The sequence below is a fragment of the Poeciliopsis prolifica genome, unplaced genomic scaffold (genome assembly GCF_027474105.1).
Source record: "Poeciliopsis prolifica strain line A6 unplaced genomic scaffold, Auburn_PproV2 SCAFFOLD018, whole genome shotgun sequence".
In the NCBI taxonomy this organism is placed as follows: domain Eukaryota; kingdom Metazoa; phylum Chordata; class Actinopteri; order Cyprinodontiformes; family Poeciliidae; genus Poeciliopsis; species Poeciliopsis prolifica.
This window is the reverse complement of record NW_026562393.1, coordinates 3,399,522-3,419,190: the sequence shown is the minus strand read 5'-3', so window position 1 is coordinate 3,419,190 and position 19,669 is coordinate 3,399,522. Positions and strand designations below refer to the sequence as shown.

At 39.1% G+C, this 19,669-nt stretch overlaps 1 protein-coding gene across 3 annotated transcripts in view; it reads right to left on the bottom strand.

The window, feature by feature from the left end:
* The window catches only part of wnk4a (WNK lysine deficient protein kinase 4a), a 61,277-nt gene that overhangs the window by 3,511 nt on the left and 38,097 nt on the right, over positions 1 to 19,669 (bottom strand). For 2 of the 3 annotated variants that reach the window (XM_055042729.1, XM_055042728.1), the window contains exons 6-17: positions 17,356 to 17,444; positions 16,583 to 16,802; positions 15,127 to 15,487; positions 13,559 to 13,728; positions 12,850 to 12,923; positions 10,044 to 10,179; positions 9,056 to 9,172; positions 6,522 to 6,683; positions 5,106 to 5,160; positions 4,730 to 4,861; positions 1,970 to 2,790; positions 1,544 to 1,631 (exon numbers count right to left, since the gene is read on the bottom strand). In XM_055042729.1, the coding sequence (XP_054898704.1) occupies positions 1,544 to 1,631; positions 1,970 to 2,790; positions 4,730 to 4,861; positions 5,106 to 5,160; positions 6,522 to 6,683; positions 9,056 to 9,172; positions 10,044 to 10,179; positions 12,850 to 12,923; positions 13,559 to 13,728; positions 15,127 to 15,487; positions 16,583 to 16,802; positions 17,356 to 17,444 (2,425 nt within the window). The remainder of the gene's footprint in view (positions 1 to 1,543; positions 1,632 to 1,969; positions 2,791 to 4,729; positions 4,862 to 5,105; positions 5,161 to 6,521; positions 6,684 to 9,055; positions 9,173 to 10,043; positions 10,180 to 12,849; positions 12,924 to 13,558; positions 13,729 to 15,126; positions 15,488 to 16,582; positions 16,803 to 17,355; positions 17,445 to 19,669) is intronic. The other variant, XM_055042730.1, reaches the window with a different exon arrangement.

Genomic DNA, 19,669 nt, shown 5'->3' with positions numbered 1-19,669 from the left:
AAGTTGGTTATTAATTCAAAGATTTATAAAAGGCGTATCTCAATGACCTCATGGCCTCTGAACCAAGGTAGACCAGCTCAATTGTAAAATTAGTAACAAGACTCCTCAAATCTACACCACATAATTTTTTTTTAAAACATCCACTCATTTCTAAACTTAAGTGCTTTAAAAGCAGGCAGCTGGACTTGTGATTGACCTTCGAATGCTTTCTTTACCTCTCATGTCAAGGTCTTCTAACTAACTTGATTAAAGTTCCAGGCTAATAGGATTGATGGAACAGCCACACATTTAAAGTCTTGAAGTGTCATTTATGAGGCCACAATTACATATTCTCTTTACACAAACTAATTCACATTGTTTAGAAAACAAAAATCCTTAACTGCATAAATAGCAAGAACATGTCTTGTAATTAAATGGGACTGATTTGATGACTTTTAAGTTTCAATCAAAAAAAAAAAAAGTGATCAGCATAATCAATTTAGATTTTTCTGACAAATTATTTATTCCAGAATAATTACTTGGTTGAAGACATCTAACTGGGTCAAGGATGGACTGACGAGCTGACCAGCATCTGGTGTGTTCCTTGTTCAACACACCAGATGCTGGAAGGAACAGCAAGGAACACAATCTAAGAACAGCCAGATTTATACTTAGATCAAATTGAACACAGATGGCCTTTGTTTTCTAACTCAATGGTTTTGGAAAGCAATGACCTAAATCCAAATAAAATACATTATAGTTTGCGGCTGTAATGTGACAATGTGGGAAAGATTAAGAAGTGTGATTAATCTATAAGCCAAATTATCACTATTAAACAGCCGACATGAAAACCTGATTGGGTGATGTTTATCAAAAGTTAAAAATTAATTTTATCATTATTTATTTCTCTCTCTTTTGCAGTAGTTGTCACCCATATTAAAACAATTTATGCTCACATCTGCACACCATTAGAGACTCTGAAGTTCTGCAGTGCTGCAGTTTGCCCACTGTGGGTCCTTCTTACAGTAAACACACAAAGTGCCTGTATTTGTACCCTGTAAAACAGAGGGGCTCTGTTGACTGTGGGATTCTGGGGAGGGTATAAATACTGACAGGTGTAGATGTGGGAGGAGAGGCCTGTAACGAGCTAAGCTGTTGACTGATTGGTCACCGCCAGTGGGTCGGGCAGCCATTACACCTACGTCTCAGTTCACATTGAATGGAACATTACATCCAGACTCCCAGTTACGCAACAGCCCCTAATAACGTCCATAGAGACACAAAAGGGACTGAAAAGAACAGGAGAGTGTCTATTAAAGACATGTCAGTCTTTTTTTTTTAACCAAGTCCATGATGTGTTAAATAAAAATGCAAGCAAGCTAGTAAATGCTGCAAGTTGGATTTTGGCATTTATATGTTTGGTTTATTTGGGGTGTAAACATAAAGATAGTACAGGACTTCATGTTCCAGGTCTCCGAGCCTTTAGTGAAAAATAAAAACCTTTTTCAGGTGTTAATGATGCAGAGGTCTGTTTTAGCAACAGAACGTACATAGAAACTCTTACCACATTCAGTGGAAGACGTTTTCAGTTTCGGGCTGCTGGTCCTGGCTGCAGATCCAACTAGGTGCAATTGATTGCTGAAGGAGGAGACCTGATGAAGCATAACCACAGCTGATTGAAACAAATTGCAACAATAATCCAAAGAGGAAAAAACAACAGCCCAAAAACATCAAAGTAAAATATTTAATTTCTTTGCTGAACATGTTGAAAATTTAAATTTTGGAAAATATAATGTACCTCTCCTGAACTGGCACCTGGTGTCAATTCAGTTCAAGTATAATCAGAAAGATGTTCATGATTTCGGTGAGAACTAGACTGATGGGAGATTCTGTGGTCGCTCCCAGATTTTTTCCCCCAACTTTAAAATATTGAAAACAGTCTCCCTAATCATATATGTTTATAAAATAAAAGAAATTCATTGAAACTCACAGTGTTCTCTGGGCTCACTGTTGGAGATGGGGAAGCCTCTAACGAAGACTTTGACATGGACACTTCTGTTTCAGTTTGAAGCTGGGGTGAAATCTGGGTTAAGTATGTTGCCATATTGCTATCCTCCTTTTGTGGGATGGGTGAACTGTTTAGTCGGACCTGTTGCTGGGGCTCCAGGGTGGCCAGCGGGGGAGTGGACGGCATAGAAGGTGGAGACACAGGATGCTGCCACTGTGGCTGATTATTCTGATAAAACCCGAGTCCATCCATCTGAGGCGCATGCTCTGGACTGTGATAGATGTTCTGAGCTGGGATGCCCGCTGGCAGTGGAGTCTGGTAATGGTGCGGGTAGACGGATGGGTAACCTGACGGAGGAGCGATGGGACTTTGCAGGTGGGGGTGGAAGCCCGGATATGAGGGCATCCCTTGATTGGGCAGGTTTGGAGGGGGAATGAATGACTGAGCCATACTCATGGCCATGGAGATGACGTTAGCTAAAGAGAATAACGGCTGAGAGTGGGCGGGCCACATGTTGGGAGGCTGAGGTGCAGGTGGGGACATGGTGACACTTTCTACTGTTGGACTTGGGGTCTCATTCACTGGACTGGGTGAGCTGGGTGTTGGTGAGGGAACAGAGGGAAAGGTAGGGTTACTGGCTACCCGAGTAAGGGGAGGATGCAGCCCTGCTGGCTTTGGAGAACCTGGAGATCCTGGATATGGGAATGGAAAATGAGTTTGGCCCATGTAGGGTAAATGGTAGTGCTGCTGATGGGACAGGAGAGATGAAGGTCGTTGGTGCTGATGATAATGAAGAGGAGATCCTAAATGAGGAAACAACAGTTATAAATATCACCATGTAAACTTATCTTAGGTTTAAGACTAGTCTTTAATATTTACGGCTTTCCAAGTAGTATGCAGAAGGAACAGGGTTAACCCGGTTAATCCTGCATTAGAGCAAGGGAACCTGCACGTTGTAATTAGTAAGTGAAATGGTTACAGTTCAATTACAACGTTGCAGACCAGGTAATTATATAATGCTGAGTGAAAGTAAATTTTTATTTTTCAAAAATAAATTTTAGCATTGAATAAATTCCAATCAATTTTGGAGAATTTAACATAACTAAAAAAAAAAATAAAACAGAAAACAGAACTTGGGTCGTAATAGAACGTCTGTTTAATCAATAAGCTGGTCAAACCGAGGCCCTGGGTTTAACCAGCTTATTGAAGGCAGATGCTATTTTTTCACACTAGATTCCTATGCTTTATCACTGTCTCTGGATATTTGTACATCGGCTGTTTCAAAGTTGCAGTTGTTTGCTATAGTTTATATTTAGAGTAATTGTATTAATTCACTGTGTAGGAAAGGAACCTTTTATTCACTAGAGCTTGAAAAGTATTTCAGCTAATCAAGTTTATGCTGAATTTTTGTAGAAAATTAGATTATCCTTTATTGTTAAAAATTAGAGAAGCAATCTCTATAATGTGTTCCTTGAAGAATATTCTCCACTGGTGTCATTCAGCATCACTCTGGCCTCTTTAATAACAGCTCCACATTCCATTACTTATGCTCATCTATTCTCTTTATGTGTACAGGCTCCTTAGGTTTTTCAGTCATTGTCAAATATAGTGTTGTTTACACTGTTAGTAAGAATTTGTTGAAAAAATTAGTAGTATTAGTATGCTTAAGTTGCGGATCAAAGTGACTTTTAAGAGTTGTGGTGGAACACTTTATTAATAAAGAACAGGGTTCTGTCATCTTATAGCACATAAATCTTTTGTGTATTAAAGTGAGGGTTTCCATGCTGAACAAAGACGTTTTGTTTAAAGCTCCATCTGACTGTAATTGCATTTGAAAGCCAGAACATTTGCACACAAGGCTTGTATGGTTATGCAGGGATTTAGCATCACCAGAGCAAGTGAAGCTTTCACGTTTCAGCAGTTTAAATGAAAAACGTGCATTCGTGCTCGCGCGCGTGCGTGTGCGTGAGTCTGGGCACACACAACTTATTGGGTTTGATTAAAGATGTCGGGATCTCTAAATCATTCCTTGAGGAATGGTTTAGGATGTCTCAACAATGGGAGCACAGTTATAAACCACAGCTCCGCTCGGTGTTGATGCAAACCAGCCTCTACTTTTTCCACGCTGACGGAAACATGAGTTAGGCAACACTGTAAATGGTGGCGGGTAGCCATAAAGCATTGTGAAAGCTGCCATGCAAGTGGAGATCCAGCAGAAAAACGACACGGGACAGGAAGAAATGAGGATGTTCTGATACTAGAAAGCCAAATGCAGCATGGGTGTTATTAGAGTAACTTCAAATGTCGTTGCTGCTGAGATTTACGGAGGACTTGGAGGCCAAGAGAGAAAATTCTTGGAAATTCGGCCAGAGTTTGTGCTGGCAAACAGATGTGGCTGACTATCACAACACAGCAGACCTCATGCTTTACAGCGACAGCATTCACAGCTCCCTGAAAGCCAGAAGGCTCCCTTTAGGTGAGGCAATTACCCAAGAGGCCCTGCTGCAAGGCTGACACAGACTGAGGCTTTGAGGTGCAGTGATGGCGGATGGCGCCATGTGGATTTCTGAACAATACTAAGAAAGGGATGGGAGGTGAGAGGTTGCTTGTGAGTTGGGTGAACTGAGCTTTGACTTATTTGCTGCCAGAAGGCCATTACAATTTTTCAGCAACAGTAAACAATGCTGGGTCTCTTTAGGCGACCCAGGTGGGAACCGGAGGAAGGGCCGCTGGGCTGTTTACCTGGGGTGTTGTAGAAAGACTGTGAGCGCACAAGAGGTCGCCCAGGTGAAGTGATATCTGAACTCAGGACATCGCCATTAGGACAAGGGGGGGAGCCACGCGTGCCTACACTGGGGTTAGCCATACTGTAGTCTACAACAAGACACACACATGCATGAGAAGACTTTGAGTCACACAAAACTGCAGACACACACACACACAAGATGATCATGCATGTCAAAAAAGGAAGATGCAGGAGGTTACTAGGACAGGCTGAGGGAACGACAGCACATTTAATGAATCTCAGTGGTTTTAAATCAGAATTTTAAGAGCAGAAGATAAGTGGTTAATGTCCTTTTTAGTAGTGGATTTAGTTATTAAAACACAGGAGACTTACCGGGGAGAGAAGACGATGAGTGTGTTCGAGGCATAAAGTGAGTGTGCAGATTAGGCTGTAAAAAATATCACAAGTGATAAAAATCAGTCAGTCAGGAAGCATTTTATTGCAATATATTAACACTTCATTGTTAGGTAAACATGGGACACACAATAATGTGTAGTAGTATAAAGTCAACCATCATTCCTGGGTGCATTAAAAAAATAGAATATTGATAAAAAGTGTTTAGAAACCAATTTCAAAAAATGATCTTTAGAGTGAGTGTATTTATTACATAAAATGTCACAAATTTGCCCATCTGGGATTAAATAGATGCAGGAAATGGATGAATGTTCAAGCTTTTCTTTTTCTTTCCACAGCCAGCAATGCAGCACAAATATCTTCCAAATACAACACCCTAACAATACCTGGAACACCCATTTCTATAAGATTACCATTACCTTTAGGATGTGTTTCCTATTTTAGTTGTGGCCGTTTTTGGTGTCAATAGGAAGTTATCATATCGTCACACTCACACTGTTTAAGAAGGTTGTGGCAGTCAGACAAGCACAGCTTTCCAGGGATTTAAGATCTATTTAAAGTGAATAATCATAGAATTTATAAATAAAAACTTATCTAAGAATGAACAAAGAATTAAACAGCCTGCAGACAGGTGGTCCTGCAGATTGGCTTTCAGTTTTTTTCTGGAGCTTACGACTACTAGTAACAATCTATACTTTATTTTTCCTCTAATCAATCACACATCTACAAGACTTTTCTGACCTATGTTGGAGAAAAATATGGCACTAAAGGATTATATCTCTTTTGTGTCTCTTGTCAAACAGGAAAGATGTTTACTCCTCTTTATGTTTTAGCTTGAAGTTACTAGAATATTTTGTTCTTTTGTGCTCCACAAAGTGGAACAGAACCTAACAGAATGAGCACTTCTTTCCCTTAAATGGACAAACCATGTCTGATAAGGCATTAGGTCATAGCTTTGGGATGGCACTGCCCCAAAGAAGTATTTCTTTTTACAGTTTAACAGAAGCTTCATTCATCAGGGATTAATACATCGGAACATAAATTATTTTACCCACTTAGTGTTGGCAGGTACATTGGAAAGCTTCTTAAGAGCTGGAAAGAGTTGGTGCTTGTGGGAGCAAAAAAAGCATAAGATGGAAGTGTGCTTTTTTTTTTTTTTTTTTGTCAACCAGAAATCACATGGTTTTACATCACGAGTGCTTTTAATAACGTAATGTTCCAAATGAAAAGCTGTACCATCAACAGCTTCACTGAAACTCTTTAAATCCAGCACTGCCTTTAACTTTTTACTCATTATACTTACAGCTCTGCCCAACACAGACACAATGTGATGTAATGTACAAGGGCCGGGTTAGTATGACTTTGTTGCCCAGTTTCTGCATAGAAGCTGCTAACCTGTGAAGAAGACAATGAGTTAGCCACACCACTGGAAGCCAGCTGGGCGAGGCGGTGTCCGCTGTTGTCTTTAGACATCAGAGCCTCGGCCCGTTTGATGATGTCCCCCATCCGGTGGATAAAGCCCTCCTTCTCAGATGGCAGGATGAATTCACTTCGAACCTAGAAGATAACGGGAGAAGTCACATTACTCAAAACTATTACTTCAATAATATTTGATTCTCACACCTTCTAGGTTTAAATAGGTTTGCAGTTATACAGCAAAGGTGCAAATAAATTCTAATAAATTGCCAGCTGTCATTGGTATGTTCCAATCTGACAGAAAAGCACTGACATCAGAAAAATGATCTGTCAGCATAGAATGCCTCTGGGAAATGTAAAAAGCAAACAAGATAACTTTATTTTTAATGATTTAAGCACAAAGTGAAGACTTTGGCCTATAAAGGATTGCTTATGCATCGATACTTGGATAACTCGCAAAAGATACTGTATATCATAAATGGTCTCCATTTGCATAGCACCTTTCTAATAAGCAGGGTTTGCAAAGTGTTTGAACTGTGTTTCACAGACACAAAATTACAGATAGGTACCTCTGGAAATATTTAGGGGGTTTACTTTCTTGTCCAAAGACGCGAAACATATGGTGGGGCAATGAACTAAACCAGAAACAAAGCCATTAGAGGGGAACTTGTTTTATAGCCAGAGGCAAGGCTCCTGCAAACTCATATGAATGGGATTTTATGGGGTCTCAGTTCTACATCAATCAATTTTTTATACACACTTTTCCGACTTGGCTTTTGGGTGTTGAAGAAACAAACCAGTTCTATTACAGAATCAGCTAAAAACTGGAAACTATTTGATAGAAAAGCCCTAACTGTGTAGTTTATCAAAAGTAATAAAACTTTTGGCTTGGTTTTATTACTAAGCCAAAAGAGACAAAAGTGCTGCTGTATTTTTAGGTACAAAGCAATAGAGCCTAAATTTTCTTTTTTGTTGAGTACATCCTTTCAACCTCGAAACACTCTGAAATCGTTAGAAATGTGTCATGTTTCACTATGTCATAATATAATCTCTAGATATTAAGAAAGAAAAGTCCAAGATCTCTTGTAAGTAATGAGCTAAACTGCTGCTCTTAAGATTAACTTTGTTCCTGACTATATTGACTCTGACAATTTTTTTAAAGTCTATGTTTATTAATGTTCATATATATATATATATATATATATATATATATATATATATATATATATATATATATATATATATATATATATATATGTATGAAATCAAGACCCTTTGTCAGACAACAGACGACCTACCACAGTCCAATCAGCTTGGCAGTATGAATATTTTACACAGAGATTATGTAATGGTATGTTTTGTAAAATATTGTGCATTTTTTATTCAATTTATTTAGTTTTAGCTTTATTATTCTAACCTGAACATTTATTTATGTAACTTTTGCCAATAGAAAAGATATTGTATTACTTACAATGAATCATGCCTACTTAAGAAAAATTAAAGCCATATTAAAGATTTGGCTTTATTTAATTAAAGATTAAATATATATGAATATATGAAAGTCTTTATTCACTTTGCTTAGACATCTAATGTAAAATCTAAGCTGTACCATTTTATGCTTTGCTGTTTTAGTGTGTGATTTTTTTGTTATTTTTATTTTTTTGACAGCATGGCACATTTCAGCTCGTTTAAAGCTCAGTACCGAGAACCACAGGGCTGTTTGTGATGCCAGGTTTCCCTGCTGTGCCCAGACACAGGAAACAAAAGCCCACTGTATTTTAGAGTCAGAGAGGCGGCAAACTGAGCGAACGAAGTGTGCCGCTGTGAAACACCAGTCCATCACACCATGTTCTGTATGTACACAGCCTCTTCATGTTCAAGCATCTGGTAAACTTAAAAATGTAAACAGGGACGAAGAGAACAGCTTATTGACATTACATGATGCCCTGACAACCTGACACAATGTCAGCTGAGCAGTTGTTAACTTTGACAGGTTGAATCAGGTGTATTTGCAGACGAGGTGAAGTGGCTGTAAAGCTGTCCTGAAAAAATCATTTCTACATTTTTTGATGAACCGATAAAGGCTTAAGACAGCTTTTAATCCTTTAACAGCCGTATACTTTCTGTCTCATGTGACATAAAAAACAACTAAGCTGGCAGACATGTCTCTAAATGTGATATTAAAAAATGCTCATGTCATGTACTCTGAGGTATACAGAGGCATAATAATTTTTTTTCTTGTCTTTGTTTCTCCAGCCAACAAAAGTTTAATAAATTAGGCTAGATCTTTACAAAGCTAATTATAAAATCAATTACCATTGATTATACAATTAGCTGAAAATTCTCAGTGTTGAGACTATTCAATACTCATCCCCTCTGGAGTTTCGGGTCAAAACAGAAAAAAACTTACCATCACTACTCACTATTCCTGATAAGTTGACCAAAGATGCCGTATGAAATAGTAATTTACAGCTTCAGGGATCGGCTTGTCCCTGCGTTGGTTTGTGACTCACCATGACAGCAGCGATGTCTTCTGGGTTATCTCCATCCAAATCAAACTTGAAAGTCACCATCTTGTCATTGTGCGTCTGAAGCTGACACTCGACAACGCGGTCCACTTTATCAGAAAGCTGCAGAGACAGAGGGAATCAACAGAAATGTTGTTAAAGGCTGAGAGATAAATACAGAGGAAAATATTTTTATTTAACTGTAGAAAAACGAGTCTGGTGTTAGACAAGTGAGCCAACATTTTCCATTTCATAATTATTTGATTTTCCCGACTCAAATTTTTTTTTTCAAATTTTTTTTAGTTTCCAAACTGTATCTGTTTATATTTTTTGCCACTTGAACTTTTTCCACATGCAATCTCTTTCCACTAAGGGAGAGAAAAAGCATAGCTGCCCTCCTTTAGCCAGCTGACCGGCAGAGCACAGGAACAGGTGGGGGAGAGACAGCTATAAGAAACTCAGGTGAATCCACCTATTTATCTGGCATCTTATTATAAAAGGACTTTAAACTGTAGGAACAGAAATGACTTTTTAAAATCTTCCATTACCTTGATAATTAGAGTTAATTTATCTGTAAGTTATTACAGTCGGTAAGTACAAAAGAAATATAAACAATATCCTTGTGTTGTTTCTTTACATCCAGATAAAAATATATAAAAGGCCAAACCCAGACCACATAGCAATCCCATGTTAAAATGTATACTCTCTGACCAACTGTATGTGCGTGTTGTTGCACGTGACTCTAGACTCAGCCAAAACATGGTCGTTAAAGTGATCACGTTGTTCTGAAGAGAATAATAACGTGTGGTTGTCAGATGGGAAAAACAAAGAGCAAAGACGCTGATCCAAAGTCAAATAAACAGCGTGGAGCCGGACCACAAGCTCAAAAAAAGAAACGCCTAATGAAATAATTCAGTCAAAGATGATTTATGAGTTAATCTTGCGAGGGAAAATACAAGTGTCTGTTTGAAGGTGAAGATTTAATTTACTGTACCCCTGTGATGCGAAGCCGTGAGCGCGCCCGTCGCCTGAACAGCTTTGCAGCCGTTCGCCTTGCAGCTGTTTTCTCGCTCTTCTCAGGTAGGCCTTCATAACCATCGCTCAAGCCTGACGTTACATCGGAAGCGTAGCTGCAAAAAATCAGAAAAACAAACAAAAAAATCACAGAAATTGGTGTTGTCTGAAAAGCAAACATTTTCAGAAGCCTAAATGTCGCCTCAAATCTAATGGCAGCCAGCACAAATAAACTTTAAAAAATGAAGTGTAAAATTCAGCATCATTAATTATAAACAGCACTCCTAAGTATCACATAAAGCATAATGTGTTGCATTTGATTATTCCCTGGATATTTATAGTCAAATATGTTTCTTCAAAGTCTAGAGGAAGCTGTCGAATGTGTGACGGAAGCAGCACACATCCACGTATTCATGCTCTGAGTAGGTTTGGGGTTTCATATAGCTAGAGCATTCAGTAAATAGTTTCAGCTAATTGCATCTCCTGGGTCTTTTAAGATCACTGCGTTTGCAAACTCCCGTCCACCCACCTCCCCGACGCAAGCTGCAACCATTTAACAGCCTACTGCCTGGCAGCCTTCACCTGCCTCTGTTTAAATGTTCTCTACCTCATGGTGGACTTCGGCTTAAAGGGAAGCCTATTGTCACCTCCGTAGAAAAAGCTAAACAAAGTAAGAGTGAACTTATGTGGTGATGCTGGAAACAGTTGTCCTGTTCAGAGGTAATCAGGACTTGTGCCAGAGGAAGAGCCGGAACTGTGTTTACTATTCTCACTAGAACATGGGAGTGATGTTAAAAATTACCCTGTAAGTTGATTTATTTGAAGGCAGAGTCAGATTGTCTCTGGTTACTATTGCTCTCATTACACTTCTGCGTAAAAGACTTCAACCACACCCATTCCTTTCAAAAGGTCAAGAAGACTTTCTTGTTTTTATTCAGTAGTGGTTATCAAGATCCTCTGCGGGTGTTTTTGTTTTTCTCTTGACATAGTCTTCCCTTTGACAGAAACAAGAATGAGGCCTTGTTTTTTTAAAGGCAAAGATATGTGGATCATTCAAGAGCAAAGCAGTTTCCCAAGCTGAGTGATGAACCACTGCCATGTCGTGTTTTGAAATACCACACCTCAAAATGATCTTGTCCTGTTCTTTTGTTCCACAATCTCTCTACATTGTCATAGGTCCACTCTTTATGTTAATCCACAGGTTCTCCATAGAACCTCAGAGTTTTATGGTGCTTGGACTGGAATAAATGAATAGAATCCACTAAACTTTGGCTAAATATTAATGAAGGCTTCTCCTTGAGCCAAAGCCATTGCTTAGGGATAAAGCTTAAATAGTTTGAAGTGGCTATGGTCTGACAAAAAAGTATAAACAATTTTTGTCCCCAGGCGTAAATCACTAAGTTTGAAAGAAACAAACTGTTGTTACAGTTGTGTGGCTACTGCTCCTTTAGATCTAGTCACAGGAGTCCAGCTCTCTCGAAAGTGAAGTAATATCTCTCTATGTCGCTGAATTCTCTCTGAAATTTGATCAGTTCATCGAACATTCACAAAGTCTATGGTGACATTGTTTAGCTTTTAATATATTTTAGAGAACGTGATGGTAGTGAATGCTATGGTCGGGCATGCTGGTGGCAAATACCAGAAGATTAAACAAAGAAGATTAAACAATCTTCTTTGCAGAATCGTTTCACATCAGCCATTTTGGAGGGTTTTTATGCATGCATATCCAATTTAATATCAAGCCATTTTGTCTAATCCAGACTTAAATCTGGAGCACGACTGTGCCAGACCTTTAATTAGTTACTTATTTTTTTAGCTATTCTTGTTTCTTTCTTAGAGCTGACTCATAAACAAAAACAGGACTTTTTTCTCATCTTTTTTTGAATTCCAAGCCACAATACCTCATGCAGATTTAAATCTGGACTGTGACATGGCCACTCCTGGCCAAAAGGTGACATAAAATGACAGCAAAAATGGACAGAAATGCTAAAATAAAAAGTTACAAAAAGTTAATGTCAGGGTTGTGTTGTTGAATTGCACATATAAATTAAAGTTACTAAAGTGATGACTCAAACAACAACCACAATTACAGCTGCACAATATTGAGAAAGAATGAGTGACAATCACTATGATAATATCGATGTAATTAAGTCACATTTTTAGGATTGCTTTCTGTCTCATCATTGTGAGGTTCCCATTGCTTGCCATGGATTTCTTCCAATAAAATGAACAGGAAAAATAGTTAATTAAGTAGTCCAATTTGATTGTAAAATTGCAAATAGTGCAATGACATTTGCAACTAATGCTTTGGGTCTCTTACCACAATGGTAATCAAATATAAAGACAGAGAAAAAGCATTTTGTCTTTGCAGTGCAACAACAATAACGACCAAATAGAAGACTATTAACCCACATGATTTCCAAGATATACATATAAGAACATGATTTTCTTGTCCTCTCCCAGCCGTCAAGCTGAGAGCAAAGCCTCTCCCACTAACACCCACCAACTTGCAAAGTCAGCTCTGCTCAACATCTGAGACACAGTCGAACAGAAAGCTGCAAGGGTCCACCGTGCCTCACTTCAACAAAAACACAGAGCAGCCCGTGATTGCCCCAGGCCTGTTGTTTCAGCCCCACAGATGTGGAGCAAGGAGGGGGAGTTACATTTCCTAAAATACAAAGCTAATTTTTCAGGTCTCTAATGTAAATATTCAAGAGAGAGAAGGGCTCTATTTTGCAATACAATAAGGATCAGACAGTAGAAGGAAGACAGATGAGAAACTTTACCTGTCCACAGGAGAGTTGAACCCACTTGGAGGACCTGAGCTGCCATGTTCTGTGTTGCTGCAGACGGCAATACTCTGTAAAAACAAAAGAAAACTGGTTTAGCTTCATATAAAGATGGCAGCTAGGGAAATTCTTTGCTCCAGATTTTTGTGTATGTCAACCCAATTAGCTATTCAAGCATTGGTATTGATATGTAGCTAAATAGTAAATTGATGAACCATAATCATCAGCTGAGAGAAAACCAAGCACAACACGGTGGCATTGGAGGAACTGCAAGTATAAACACAGCTCAGGAGAAACAGTTGATGCGAGAACTGTTAATTTTGTTCCTACAAAAGAAGCTTTTAAGGTAAAATTTCAAGAAGAATGCCACGAATAAAGGAATACTGTGAGAAACTCACACATGTCATTTAAGGGAAACAACAGGCAAAGGTCAAACCTAAAATCCAATTAAGAATGTGTCATAACCCTTAAACCTGATGTTCAAAGTCCAATATGAGAGTTTTGCACTATTTTCTTTTCAAAATAACTAAAGAGCAGAGACTTTTTTCCTACATCATATTGTTAATGCAAGTGTGTGTCAGCTTCGGTTGCAACAGGTGCAGACAATCATCCCCAAAGAAATTAGGTTTTGTAAAGACGTGTGTTCTGCCACCCCCCTGAGCGAATATTCCACTTTGATAACAAGCTCTTTACTGAGGCAGCTCACCGAGGGGAAGCGAAGTGCTGGAATGGTGAGGCCGTTAACAGCGGGGGTGTTGGCGTGCTTGGTCAGAGGGGTCGAGTGAGTCGGAGGGGTCGCAGGCCCGTTGAAGCTGCTGGCCTCCAGCGGATCCTGAAGGCCAGAGGAACTCAGATAGCCGTCCGTTTCACAGTCAGCTGTTTCAACAAAGCGGAAAAAAAAATATTAGACTATAACCAGCTGTGACCTGAAAAGAAATGACTTGCTCTGTACCGATGACCCTCAAAGTGCAATATACCATGCACACAAACTCATAGAAATGGGTTGGTGCGTTTAGATCAGATCAGATTAACTTAGTCTGTGAATGCAATAGAGGTTGTTGACACTGATTTTTTTGTAACTACAGCAAAGCCCTCGCGCACACCATGAGATAAGACCTACAGGGGTTGAATAATTCAGTTATCTACAGTGTCACATTTTTGTCTTTTGGTCTCGTACACTTTGAGATCTGAATGATCTCTGTTCTGTGCAGTTGTACATTTAATATAAAGGAAACATTTCCATAGTTCATTTTGAAGTTTGAAAGACTTACCCCAGCACCTTTATTTACAGTATCTAAAGTTGATCTCAAAATTATTATGCTTCAGTAGTATATGCTACTACTAGCAGTAGCATATGCTAGTATAACAGCTATACTACTATAGTAGTAAAGCCTTAATAGCCCCACTACAGAGCATTGCATAATTGTGAAGTGAAACAAATATGATGCACAGTATCCAATTTTCTTCTAAAAAATAAAAGAAGATTCTGCTTCAGACTTGTTGGTATTATTTATGTTTCTACCAGAGATGCATATATAGAGAGTGATATTTTTCATGATTCTTCTCTGCAAAGTAGCTGAAACATAGACACGCTGGATGGAGAACATCTGTGAAAGTCAAGTTTCAACCCTTTCCACAGATTTTCCATCTGGCTTAGTTCTGAATTTTGGCCTCTTAAATATGAATACGCTGTGATCTAAATCATAGCATCGTAGTTCTCCCTGCGTATGTTTAGGACTGCTTGTCTAACTGAAGGGTGTGCTACCAAACCAGGTGCGTCACTCTCTTTGTATTGTCCAGTGGTAGACTGAGCAGTGAGACGTTCAAAGATTAGGATATTGTTTGTAATTTAACTGCTTTAAATCTTCCCACAACTTTCTTTCTGACCTGCCTCCTCTGTTTCTTAGTCCCCAGTGCTTTCCTCAGGAACAAACTTCTGAGAGTTTCACAGAACAGCTAGATTTATTTTTATGCTCAGCTTAAGTGGGTTCTAATAATTAGAACTTCTTCAGGTAATTGAAGCAGTGGGTTTTTTTCAGCATGAAAGTGTTAAATAAAAACATATTTTCTTTTCTTTAATTCTAAAAAAAATAAAAATATTTTCTTCCATTTAACAATTGTGAACAACTTTGTGTTTGTCATAAAAAAATCGAATTAAATATACTTTAATGGCACTCAACACCTGAAATGGATTGTAAGCATTAAATAATCAAGCTCATGTCTCTAGTTTCAGAAAAAACAAACAAACATGTTTTATGATGTTGGGTTGCTCACAGTTAGCAGAAGACAGGCTGTTGTTGCGGACACGGAAGTGCTGATCTGCCTCGGGCTCCTCTGGCTCTGCAGGGTAGCTGGAGCTGACACCAGAGTCTGCAGAGCTGGTGATGGTGGACGAAACAGCGGCCAAAGGTGACAGGGCTGGGGTGGGGGACTCTGCTGCAACAACATCAGTGATTTTAGGTGAAGGTGGCTGAGGCTCTGGTTCCTCCTCGATTACTTCCTGTGCCTCCTTTTTTTTACGCTCCTCCGCCTGTCGCCTCAGCTTCTCCCTCTGCCTCTTGATGGCCGTCACTCGATCCCGTATGGCCTTGGCTACAATTTTAAAGTCTGCCTCGCACACAAAGCCAAGCACGACCTGCGAAAATAAATAAATAAATGGAAATAAATAAATATGCATAACACATTGGTTACGGTACATTAAAATGGTGTGCATGTGCATGTGTTGATGCAATATGTGCAACATTTATGCAGGTCTGCTGATCTGATCAGGCACGCACTGACATTTATGCTAACAGCGTTTGTGCTAACAACATTTGTTTTGCCACAACACACACGGTCTGGTTCTTTAGGTCGTTTCAGGTTCTCGAGTTCTCTTCAGTCCAGCAGAGTAGCTTGCGCTTCCTCTCAACACATAGTCAGATTACAGCAGAGCGGCCGGACGAGATGTCCCCTCCTGATACCAAATTTGATCTTGATGAAATCTTTAACAAAGGCGTAAACAATTAAGGAATTGTGGGCATGCTTTTTTCATTAAAAGTGACCTCTAAAAGGGGAGTGGAAGGGTTGTGTTGCTTCGAGAACATTAGGGCCTGTTTCGCAACGAGCACAAGAGTCGCTGTATTATTAAAGGGATGACCTCAGCTGCTTCCTGAGCTGCTCGCTCACATTTCCAGCCAGTGATGATTAAATGTTGTGGTATGACCTTGACTCTCTAAAAAAAAGTTTTTTCTTATTTTAGAGAGTTTTTATGTTGACGTATTTCAAGGGTTCCTACTAATTTTCAGATCAAAATTTATACTGTCCACCTTGAAACTTTACAGATATTTTACGGGCTTGTTTTTAAGGAATAAGTTCAAAATGTCAGGAATAAACTACAACAGAGAAAGGAAAGGAAGAGAGAAGGGAGGAAAGAAGGAACATTATTCTTTTGATATTAGTTGGTTATTTAATCTGCTAGGGCAACGCCTGCAATCAGTGGGTCTTTGACCACCAGCTTGGTGAAAACCCAAAGGTTTGGTCTATCAACTGTTGGGAAATGATTGCTTCCTGGACGCATGGACTCTGTTGAAGTTTTACATTTTACCCATTTGCTAACATTTCCCCATGACGTATGTAATCCACCAGTTTGACTATAAGAAGCTTGCCGGAAATTATTCTCGCAAACGGCTGCTTCAAACTGGGCCAGCAGAGCTGTAAAAAAATTACATAGACTCTCCGTGAGCTGGCCTACCATTTCCTGAGCCACCTCCTCGGGCACATCCTTGTAGAGCTCGAAGAGGAACTCGATGGCGTTGTTGTCCTTGTACTTCCCGTGAAGCTTCTTAATATCGTCGATGCGCAGCCACAGCTTCAGGCCAGGCTTCACCATGTCGTCCTCCTCCGCCAGCTCTACGTGAACGCCGTTGTTCTCCTGGAAGAAGGGGTGGTCCAGAAGGTCCTGAATGGTGTACCTGAAATACAAGCAACTGCGATCATTTCAACTCGTGTTGTGTAACTTAATCCTGAAGATATTTTAAGTTAAGGGAAAAAATGTGTGTATAATTCATTAGTAAATATTAGCTTCATAATTTGTATTGAATAGTAAGGAAGTTGGCACATCAACTGCTGCAGTTAAAAGGAAGACGGACAGAGCTAACCTCAGGGCAGTCATTAAAACAAACCTGTTCAAAGCTGCAAAAGACTTGATGCTGGGATGAGTCTGAAAACTATGCAGCCAGAGCCACAATGCAATGGTTTAGATCAAAGCATTATTAACAGGTCAGAATGACCCAGTCAAAATTTAGACCTGAAGTAGATTACTGACTCAGGAAGGCTAAAAATAAATGCATGCCGCATGATTTGTTTAAAAAACTAGAGCAACATTTCTTTTTTCCTTGTACTTCATAGGTAGAGGTCTTTGTGTGATAGCGTGTCACATCAATATCTAAAAAGCATACACAGGGATATTGTGACCAGACAAATTGTGGAAAAGCATGAAAAGCCAGTGTATGTTTTTGTTTTCACCTTTCGTCTTTGATCATGCGAATGCAGCCCTCAATAATCTCCTTGAGTTCTGGGACTTTGACTTTGTAGAAACTGTCAGGTTTGATGCCCTGTGAACACAAAACGTAACGAGTTTCACATAGTCTGTTTTTACAAATCAATTCATTCACTCGTTGCGTAGTTGTCTTTAGGAAGAACAAAACTATTTAGGCCGTCACTTGCATATTTCTCCAGTAAAAGCCATTTCCCCCAATTCAATCCATGTTGCTGCAGCCATCTGCTTTGTGACATCTGTCACTAGCTGGAATGACATGGGGGTGAGTGATCACACCAGCAAATCATAAAAATAGGAGACAAAAAAAAATCCCCAGAATGCAGTTTTTACTATATCTTTTTACTTGAAGCACAAAAGAAAACAAATGGGAAAGCCAAGATGGTTGCCTGAATGCTATCAAGAGAGCACAGATAGATTGCAGAGGAGTCACAATCACTGTAAAAACAACAATAGCAGAGAAAAAAGGCTAGGTCAGAAAGACGTATGGCACAAAGATATGCAAGCATCCGGAAGATGTTAGCTCCAACGCTCAAACATAATTATTTACCGGTCAAAGGCAGAGTCCTACGTCATGTTATTACATCTAAACACTGCTATGCTATGCAGCGACTAATGGGTTCTATAACCACATTTAATTGATCAGAGAGATGTTCCCGGCTTCCTGTTTCAAAGAGACAAAGAGCAGATCTTTGACGAAGCACAGATGACACGAAGATGTTTACTTTTTCCCCGTAAGTGCACTTTGGTTTTGGGTTTTCTTTTATCTTAATAGGACAGAGAGAGATAGCTTTCAACCTAATTCAGTTAAAGTTGAAAGAAAAATAAAGACGCAAACAGGGGACACCTAAAAACTACTTACTGGTATTTAACTTGTAAAATGTCCCTTGCTTCAGAGAGCTTTGGATTCTTTTTAAAGATGGCCTCATAATGAGACCCATCAGGATAAATCAGTCCTTCCTTGATCTAAATCAAATTTGTGACTCTGCTCCTTTCCTGTGGTGAGAGAGGTTTGGATAAGATCATGAGAAACATGCTGGTGTCCTCCCAATTCTGTTGCCGCTTTGTCTATTTATTTATCTTAACAAATTAGTACTTTGACATATTGAAAAAAAATGTATTCATTATTTCAAAAATATATATATTCTGATGCTAATACAACCAGTTGCTTTTAGTCTAGAGGCATAAAAAATGAGTAACAAACACAATCTAAAGGAATGTAAATAATCCCAAAGGGCCATGTCAGCTCTGATCTCAGTCTTACTGTAATTTGAAAGGTGCGTGCATGTGACACGAAAAAACAAACTGATTCACTTACATCAAACCTGCCTATATTAATAGGGCAAGATTCCAGGCAAATACTGTGAGAAACGTATGGAAAGATACCACAAATATTTGACCCACCTCTACCGAATACAAAAGAAGTGTACATAAACTTCTGAAATTTAAGTTTTAAAAAAAAAACAACCTCTCTTTGATTCCATGGTTGTTTAGGAAATATTAATAATTTCAAAGACGAAAACCATTGTGAATATCTAGTTTTCATTGTATGTCCCCCAAAAAGCAGTTTAATTACTTTTTAATCACCATTTTGGTCCAGATTGTAATAATCCCTGAAAAAAAGCAGAGTGCAATTTTTAATCCATTATACTCATGTCAGTATAAAGGAAATCTTGTTTTATTCAGTATAAAACAATATTTTCTGAGAAACTGATTTATTGGTTATTCATTATACTCAAAGAGGCAAAGTTAACAGAAATAAATCTACAAAGGAGTTTAACTTTCTAAATTGATTTATTGAATAAAGTTAAATATTCTGTGATTTTTATTTTTATTTCGACACACTTTTCTAACATGCGTCCCTTAATGTCCTTTCCTAGTTAAATAAAATGCAACTTTATGTTTTTCCAACTACAACCACCCAAACATTTAGCCATTTTCAGCTTAATCGACTAAGCAGGACCTTTCACTGTTCAATTACAAATTAATTAAAGCTGCAAGCAGCCTCGAACGGCCCTCGCAGCCAAGCGCCGCTCCGGCCTATTGCCACGCGGGATACTAGCAACCGTCGCCTCACGCCAGCCACCACAGAAGCTCTCACGCAGTTTTCAGCTCCTCCGCCCGCACCGCGGAAGCTGTTGCTCAGTTTCCATCAACGCTGACCACGTGCTAACACAGAAGTTGTTGCGCAGTTTCCGCGCCGTCCACCAGGCGGTACGCACTGATGCGTTCGGAGGCGCTCCTTGACGATTCAAAAAATGTGGTGCAGATTCATTGGTTTAG